Raw genomic sequence first — 9,601 nt, forward strand, 5'->3', positions numbered from 1 at the left:
AAAGCAAGCACAACATGCCAAATCAGTTACATTTCTTTTATTTCTGAGAATCCACAGTATCAAAACCTCAACAAAATACATGCAAACCTGCGTCTCAGAATCGTTCGTCTCAAGAAGAACACTACTTTGAGTCAAAACTGAGTTTGCTTTCTTCGGATAGTCAGGATTTTCCAACAAAATATTGCATATTCTGTGAATTAAAAAGTATTTCTTATAAAGATTACATGTGAACTAAGTATTTCTAAACCAAAAATTTGCAGAAAATAGTTTGTGCTTACACATTTAAATCTTTCAGGTCACCTCTCTCTATCAGTTCTGCTACATATGCATCCTGCACATCGGGAAAGAGGTCCGTCTGAAAAAACATTAAAACAAACCCTTAGTGTACAATAAAAACAATACTGATTGAACACTAGGTGTCAATCACAAAACTCACCACCCCCTTCACCAGGAGATCGAGGGACGTCCTGTGAGAGTCCTGCGGTATTAGGGGTTCTCTGGGCATTGACGGTCCAGGCCTCTCATTGTCAGCCGGTGCGGGTAATTGTGCAGGGATACCAGGAGCCAATGGCTGCTCATCTCGTCTGACCTCTACTAACACAGTCTCCTGTGGCGTCCGAGGTCTTTTTATGGTCCTTTCAGTTCTCGGCCAAACGACGACTTCGATTTTGTGGCCCGAGTCTGACTGACCTGATTCAGTGGTGGAAGGAGGTGAAAATGCAGAATTGGCCTGATTTACTGAGTGTGTGCTAGATGAAGGGTCCGTTTGAAGAGGCAGTGAGTCCTTATCACGCAGAGGAGGTCTGCGCAAGGCATGTTCTCTAGACGTCGAAGGTACAGCATTCTGGTCCGTGGTTAAGACACCTATGGCTTGGTTTCCTAATGTAGGATGTGCGGCGACTACAGAAGGAGGATGAGCGTGTGCGCTGGTAGGATGTCTGCTGGATCCAGATGCCAGGCTTGGGAAAGTGCTCGCACCCCACTTGGCAGCAGGTCGGATTAGCTCACGATGAGGTGAGGGCTGGGGCTGCCAGATGGAAAGAGAGGGTTTGATTAATATTTGGACAAGCACTGCTCATCGCCTTTTAGTGCAGTACTTACAGATCAATTTTCTCCTAGTAATTTTTAAGGTAGAGAAAAACTTACAGCAAAATGTTTCTGTTCTTTACTTGGGTGTTAACACTGAAACTACCAGATTTCTTTAACTACTAGAATGGCCAAAGTTGTCATTTTGATCATGCCATATTTACATTCAAAGTTTCTATTGAGATATTAAAATCAAAGGTACCATGAAGTGCTTTAAAATGTGCAGTTTTTATTCAATGTTTGGCATAATCTCAACTGAAACACTGCGAGGGGGGGGGGGGGGTTGTAGCTCCTTCCCTTTTAAAAAAAACAGCCAATAGCATTTTGTTTTTTATTACTGCTCTGCCAGTGAGAGCGACTGAGCTTGAGTGCATTAACTGAAAAGCAAATGAGAAGCATCTTGTGGGGCTTGTCTTACGGGGCTTGTCCGATACTAGAAAGCATTTGATTGGTTATAATGTGATGAGAAACTGTAGTTTGATGTGACATGAATAAATCGTTGCTCCATACAGGCGGAAGTGACAAACTACAAGATCTACATGTTTACATCGGTTTTATATTTTCTAAACACAAATTTTTTCACTGTTTTGAGCATGCTAGCTTATAGTGATACTGATACCAACATCTAAAACACTTTAATTTACTTTCATGGCACATTTAAGCTACGAATTTATGTCATCATATTCAAGTCATCACCCTAAAATTAAAATACTTTTGATAATACAGTGTATAAATGTATAGTTAGGCTACTTACATTAGACCACCTGTAAATGTCTGCACCTCACTTTTTTTCACTTTCACAAGCAGGGGAGAGGGCTTTTTCATGGCACTGAATAAGCTGCTTTAAAGCAAAAACTCTAGAATACACAAGACAAGTCACTTGTATCTTTTTTTGAATGGGGTGAATAAAGCCCCGCCTACTAGTATAGGAGCCAATTATGGATCGCGATATGGTGAAAAAGCCCGCCTTCTAGTACAAGAGCCAATCTTCGATCACTATAGACCGACGATACTCTGGGGAAGAGGCTCGGACCAGACGTGAGTTTCTGTAGATTTTGTGTGATTTGGACGTTTAGAGATGAAAGTAAAGAGACAGTAGTTGTTTAATTTTATTGGTGATTCCTAATATGAAATTCAACCTTAAGCTTGGCAAGCAGTTTTGAAGAATTTGTTGTTTACCCATTCAAACAGAATGACCGAACATACTGCAACAAGAGGTTTTTTAAAGATGGGCGCCGAGTTAAATGACTCACCTTAAAGGGACTTTTGTTTTTTTGCAAAGAGAAACGTTTCTGTTAGCAGGAAGTTGCTAGGCAACAGAGGCACACAAAAGTCACAGCAAAAAGTAGCAGACACTGAAATGCTGTGGTAGTATAGGCAGAAATAATCAGAACTTTTTTTGCGCTTTTCTACTTTTAAATAATTTAAAGATATTAAAAAAACTGTTTGTAATTTGATTACTCCCTTACTGATTGAATAAGTAGCCATGTAATAGACAGAACACTGTTATATTGTCAAGAAAGCAAACATAACATTAATTAATAAAAACAAATAGCTCTAGTAACCTCCAAGATGCTGACTTCTTCCTCCTCTTCATCATCCTTGACCACAACAGTGCCATTTGGTACAAATCTAACAGGTTCATCATCAGAATCCGATGATGAAGATATGGTTATGTAGGACGTCCTAGTCCTAACCCTTTTAGCTGCCAAATAAACCAACATGAATCAATACAAATCGGTAAGAATTTTCAAATTACTACTAAACCATGAAATGTTAAATAAAGCCATGGTGGTGTTAGTACCTCGACTGCGATGGGTGTTGAAACTAGCCAGGTGGATGACATCATCATCACTGGACCCGTCAGCCATGATAAGACACACAGACTCCCTGAGTCGTCCACCGTCTCCCTCTCACACAAACACCCATGCACACACAAGAATCTGAAATGAGAAGCACAAGTCAACATCAAAGCTTTCACATTAAAGGGGTCATGAAACAACAAATCAAAATTCCACTGATCGTTTGACATAGGAGAAGCCACTAAACTAGAAAAAACATTCTGTGTGTTTCCGAACCTAATACTTTCTCTTTAGTTATAAAACAGCCTTGAATAAAGTCAATCTTCCAAAATGACAGGTTGTGGAATGTGCCATTTTAATATGTAACAGTTTGGCTAAACTCCACGAAAGATGAAACACCTGCTTCTACATTACTGCCTCTATAGCTCTGTCCACGTATTCTTTCTAAAGTGGGTAAATAATAAGAAGCAAATGCAGAGACCTTTTGCACAAACTGGATTTGGGATTTTACCCACGTAAGTTCAGGTTAAGTTTGAGCAAACTAAAATGTTTTCGAGAGGGTGGATTGGTTCGTCATCATGGTAACTTACTCTACATGGCTACCCTGCTACAGAGTTTTTATTCTGGCTTAAGGATCGCAGACCAAAACTGGACCAATGAGCTGAGAAAAATGACATTTCACTTTTATCTTTGCTCTATTGCGTTCATCAATTCTTGTAAATTTTTATTATATTTTAAGCATGATTTATGCACCTATAGAATCATCCCAATTAATCTTAACTAATTAATTCTTTCTGAATAGTGCTATTCAACCCATGAAATTGCATATATATATATATATATATATATATATATATATATATATATATATATATATATATATATATATATATATATATATATGAATGCAAATTAGGCAGGAGCACCAGTGTCTTTCTGAGCAATACCACAACCGAGTCGAAAAAGAAAACAGTTGCTAATTCCCCTCAAAACCCAAGTAAGCAAAATAAGTACATTTTCTACTACACTAAAGGTTTCTTTCTCATTATGTAGGCTAGTTAATATAGGCTACTATGTAACATTGCATTAATTACAAAAGAGCACACTTACTTAAAAACACAGTTGTTTTTTTAGATTCCACAATTCACACATTACTGTCTGGCTAGTTTCTATCCTCTATTATGCTAAAAAGGCAATAATAGTCCAACATTCATGACCATTATCACCAATAAAGCCTAGAGAAACGGCATCAGTATATTAACCATTAGGTTCAAATATTCCTTTCCAGTTATCAAAGAAAATAATCTGTTGCTTAATTATAGTTTTGTAACAATTAAATTTTTTAAATTCAAAATTGTATATACAGTGTAAAAACCTATGACTGGTGGAAAAACATATTCTGTGATTGTGTACCTGGCTCACTTTTGCCATGGCCTCTTTTGTTTTTTAAAGGGTGTACTCACACTATATATAGTCGCCTTGAACCGGGCCAAAGCACTCTTGTACCCTCTCCCGTCTCACCCGACGACCCGCACTCACATTATATTCGGGCCTGGGCACGCTTACGTCATCGATGCTGCGCTGTTCAGAAGCGCTCTCGCTCAGCACAGTGGAGATTTCTTTAGTTATATCGTTTCAATCGTTTGATATGTAATGACGCGCTTTCAAATATTTCACCACAAATCAGCCACATTTGACGCTCATAAACAACCATAGAGCACTCATGCTGCAGGAATTAGGAGGTTTGCTGAAGGTGCAGCTGTCATGCAGTGAGGGGTTTGTGTCTTTAATAAACTGTGACAGTTTGCAGTATGAATGATTAATTAATCCATATGAAACAGCCCTGTGTGCGCTTTCAGTTTTGGGCTTAGGCTCGTTTTGCACTCACACACAAGCGTACGGCACCAAAGCCCAAGTGAACCGCACTTAGGCACACCTTTTCCAACCGGGCCAGGGCCGGCCAAGTGAACCTTGCCTCACACTTCTCAAACGATCTTGGAAACGGGCCTGGGCTCGGTTCGGATAGCAGAGTGTGAGTAGGCCCAAAAACTTGTCCTTCAGGTTTTTCCAAACCTTTTAACAAAAACGTTCTACTTTCCCACGGCTGTTGCTATTTACATCCAAGAATTATTGATCCTTTGGTTATCCCTATGATCAGCGATCATAAAGATGTCTGTACAGTCATCCTGTTTCAGACAAAATCTCTTCAGAGGGTTTCATTTTCAACTCAAATCAAACGCAGCGCCGCGCGCACTGTTCGCTCAAGTCTCAAAAAATGCCGTACGCAACACCAGCTGAAATCATGTTGCGCACACCCAAAAATAACTTCCGCAAACTCTGCGATAACATCACATTCACCGCGCGCAAACGCGCAAACAAGCGGATGCATCGAGTATAAACTAGGCTTGAGACAAAGTTGTCTGCAATTCTTTTTATCGTAAAGTCATTCAGTGTGAAACCACACTGCAAGATGGATTGATGACAGGGGAACACAGCAGTGACAGAACGCTACCCCAGATAGTCATGCAGTGTGAAAACATCTGTGACGCCACTACGTTGAAAATCGTGTAGTCTGAACTTTTTCATGCAAAAACTCAAACCTTTGTGCAGCACTCCTCTTGTCTCAGGTCTACACACACACACAAAAATAATAAAGATTATTCTAAACACAAGACCACAACTCAGAGCCACATTCTTTCTGCTTACAGCATCAATTACATTATAACCTGTAATTGACAGCTCCATCAAATGATCCTGAGCGAATTCATAAAGGTCTGCATCACAAGTTTCTTGTTTTGTAATGGCATACAGTTTAGAAGAGAATGGAGATGGGGGTGGGTGTTTTGTTTTTTATGAAGAAGGTACTTTTGTACATCATTGACAAAAGTGTAGATTAACAGAAATATAATGTTGTTGTAAATAATGTTTAGGTTTATTTGTTTCATAAGAGCACAACATACTGTCAGGAGTCATTGTTATTAATTTAGTTTCACTTTTAGTCCTGACAGTCGTAGACCTGCATTCTATGAATGACCAAGACCCCTCACTCACATTCTTTCAGCTTAGTTTCTTCTTTCTCAGGGGTCATCATATGTTTCACCAGCAGTAAAGGATGCCCTTCCTGTTGCAACCCAGCCCAGATGGAGAGTGCAATAAATCATGCAACCCCAAGTGTTTGGACACACTCACACACTCTATGGCCAATTTGGTTTATCCAATTCACCTATACTGCATGTCTTTGGACTGTGGGGGAAACTGGAGAACTCTGAGGTAGCACTAAGGTAAAACTGGGAGAACATTGGGGTAAATTTGGTTTTATATACACAAATTCAGACTTAATAGACTTATTCAGACTTATTAGAATCTCTCTATTTGAATATTTGCAGTAGGAGTGCATCTCCATTAAAATGTAATAAACAATCTATGAAGTTCCCCGTCACATTTTTGTTGTGGTCTGTGCTATTGGCAGTGTGTTTCTGTATTTGCACATGTTGAGAGTATTTTCATGCATAATAATCTGAAAATACAATCAAGAATAAGACAATAAAAATAAAGTGTTTTATTGTTCCCCGACTCTAACAGTATTCAAGCACAGTAACTAAATAATAAAAATAAAAATAACAAAATAAAATGAATCATTATTAAAGTCACAAATTGTACAATTTCTTATGCCTGAACGTTTTTTAAAAGTCATTATACAATTCCAGGCATCAAAAACACATGCAAATGATAAATTATAATATAAACTCAACATAGCATATCCTCCGATTGACTATTGCGAAATATCACATTGCAATATTAATGCTGAAACTATATATTGTGCAACCCTATATCAAAATATAACATTGTTCACAGTCAAATAAATGCTAATGTAGTTTTGAAGTCATACTTGCATGGCATTTGGGACAAATATTCGAAGTAGTGTGGTAAAGAACATGGAGACCGTGTCACAAGTTGGCACTGAACAAATGTGTGATCATAAGAACCAACTTTAGCTCAATCAATGCAACTTACTGATAGGGATGCTCCGATCGATCTGCAGAAGATTGGTATCGGCCGATAATCACATTTCATAACTCGATTGGTGTTTTGGAGTTTACAGGCAGAAGAAAACCCACATGTGCTCCCATATATTATACATTCCCTACAGCAGCCACAACACATAACAAGGTAAAAGATGGATGGGGCTGTGAGCAATCAACGTGTTCACGTTATAGCAGATCAAATACAGATGCAGAGTGACCCGTTTATACTGTCTTATGTTTTTATATGGAGCCAGATCAGTCTCAAAAATAATACATTCACAAAATAAAAATCATACAACCACAACACAATTCACATTTACAAAATTCAATTTGAAGTTTAAAACAGGATTTAAAAATACACAAATCAAATTTGAAAACTCAAAAAAAAATGAAAAAAATACAAATCAAATTTGTAAATATAAAAACGATTAAAAAAAGCTAATTCAATATGTAAATTCAAAACATGATTCAAAAATACACAAATCTAATTAATTTTGTGAAAAGATATATGATTTTAATTGTGAATTCATGAATTGTGTTTACAAATGTACAAATTGGATTTTGTGAAATGTGAATTGTGCTGTGCATGTAGGAATTTTATTTTGTAAATGTGTTATTTTGAGACTGATCTGGCACCATATTTATAAGGTAAAGCTGCTTCTGGCCATGAAATGTTCACACCTGAAAGGTTATAAGAAATATGTTTAAGGTATTTTATGCAGCATCCTTAATTTATTTTCTTAGGAAAGGCTAGATCTACTCTTAAGCTTTAAACTTAGAGGGAAAGTGTGCTTAATGCATTAAAAACCTTGAAGCATCAGAATCAGTACTCGGTATCAGTCGATCACCATGACAAGGAATGTGTACTCTGTATCGGCTGCAAAAATCCTGATTGGAGCATCCCTAAATATTCAGGTAAAATTGGTTTTATATTTACACATTCTGACTTTCTCCGTAATAATATAATTTCAGAAAAGTATTCTTTGCAATTTCTAAATAGAGAAACCCTAGTAGCAGCCAATGGCTATCAAAGTACAACATTGTTCAAAGTCAAATCAACAGTGCTAATGCTGTTTTGAAGTCATACTTGCATGTGATTTCAGACCGAACGTCCAAAGTACCAAGGTAAACAATATAGGGAGCATGTCACAAGCTGTCACTGAATAAATGTGTAAATATAAAACCATCTTTACCTCAAACTTACAATACCTCAATCTACTTTAAAACTCGAAGAAAGACAAGCAAATCACCTCAATCTTGGATATCATGAGGGTTAGTAAAAAACAGAAAAGTTTCATTTTCGGGTGAACTATCCCTTTAATTATGAAGATATATCGAACATCTCATTTCCCACTATGAAGTTTCCAAACATGACTAACATTTTAAGCATCTCAGAATAAATGAGAGACTCAAACCACATCTTCAATTCCGCACCTTTGACTGGCTTGAGTTTATATAACGTCACAGGACATGAATTTGAAAGTTGACAGTAAAAGAGTTGATGTCCTTGATCAAAAGGGGGGTTTATTTTTTTAGAAAACAGCGCTGTCACTGAATTTCTCTCTACGCAGCCATTTAAATGTACTTTCCTGTCTTGTTTATCTATGGTGTTTCAGTTCGGTTGCGCCTAAAACCAGGCAAGCATGCTTCCTAAGTAGTCAGCACACTATGTTTTGAAACAATCAGTTAATTCCTGTAGTTTGTCAGCCGAAAACAGCTCGTTTTGCGCTGAGGATTTGATCAGGCGTTTATCCAACTCTTTTCAAAGAAAAACATCGCTGAAGTAGTCAGTTGTACCAAAGGGCAGAAGAAACAAGCAAATCAACACTCGCTAAACTCCCTAGCCAGGCTCAGCTAGCTGTTTGGCGTTAACCCTCCTCGCCAGCTGACATCACTTAAACAAGACAGATTTACCCTCTCAGCCGGGTATTTCACCTCAGCTGAAGGGCGAGGATAAACAAGCACATTTAAGACTTCAACACACGAAGACTGTTTCAAGAATCTCACGTACCTCTCAGTCACAATATCCAGCACATCGACAGCGTTTGATCGCCGGATATCGACACAAACGGCCAAAACAAGCCAGCGTGACGTCAGACGCAAATGCGTCCTACAAGAAGGAGGAGCTGTAGTGGATCGGGGGTTGTAGTTCTTCTCCATCATGTGTTGTTCATATGGTGTTTCACCTCTAGATGTCTCTGTTTCCCGTCACTACGGTGTTTAAAATGAGTCTGGCGATCTGGACGAATGTTTTGATTATTAAAACGATCAATTGATGATTTAAGTACAGATGAAATCAAAACTGACCATATTGATTTTGTTAGCTTGCATTGTTAGTTCTGTGGTGAATAATTCATCTGTGCATGTCATTAAGAGACAAAAAATTGTTTGCCCCATCTAAAGTTAAAATCTGAAAGATTTTATATCTAGATTAAACTGTATATGTAGTAATCACTCTAACAGCTACACTTTTAAACATATGTGTTTGTGGTAATTCTTGATAATGGTTTTTCTGAACCATTGGATCTGTCACTGCATGTTTTGTTGTTGTTGTTTTAAATTATTTTAATGCACTAAAATGCAATGTTTTGAACAATGAACAAGTTTAACATGTCATTCATTCATTCATTCATTCATTCATTCATTCATTCATTCATTCTTTCATTCTTTCATTCATTTTCTTTTCGG

General features: G+C 37.7%; 1 protein-coding gene across 2 annotated transcripts in view; it reads right to left on the reverse strand.

Annotated features, from left to right (window-relative positions):
* The window catches only part of rnf216 (ring finger protein 216), a 59,806-nt gene extending 50,804 nt beyond the window's left edge, over positions 1 to 9,002 (reverse strand). For both annotated transcript variants that reach the window (XM_068219338.2, XM_682779.10), the window contains exons 1-6: positions 8,925 to 9,002; positions 2,891 to 3,029; positions 2,652 to 2,791; positions 437 to 1,027; positions 279 to 355; positions 88 to 190 (exon numbers count right to left, since the gene is read on the reverse strand). In XM_068219338.2, coding sequence (XP_068075439.1) covers positions 88 to 190; positions 279 to 355; positions 437 to 1,027; positions 2,652 to 2,791; positions 2,891 to 2,957 — 978 coding nt within the window. In that variant the 5' untranslated portion in view covers positions 2,958 to 3,029; positions 8,925 to 9,002. The remainder of the gene's footprint in view (positions 1 to 87; positions 191 to 278; positions 356 to 436; positions 1,028 to 2,651; positions 2,792 to 2,890; positions 3,030 to 8,924) is intronic.
* Between the last annotated feature and the right edge of the window lie 599 nt (positions 9,003 to 9,601).

This window comes from Danio rerio, chromosome 3 (assembly GCF_049306965.1).
Source record: "Danio rerio strain Tuebingen ecotype United States chromosome 3, GRCz12tu, whole genome shotgun sequence".
Lineage (NCBI taxonomy): Eukaryota > Metazoa > Chordata > Actinopteri > Cypriniformes > Danionidae > Danio > Danio rerio.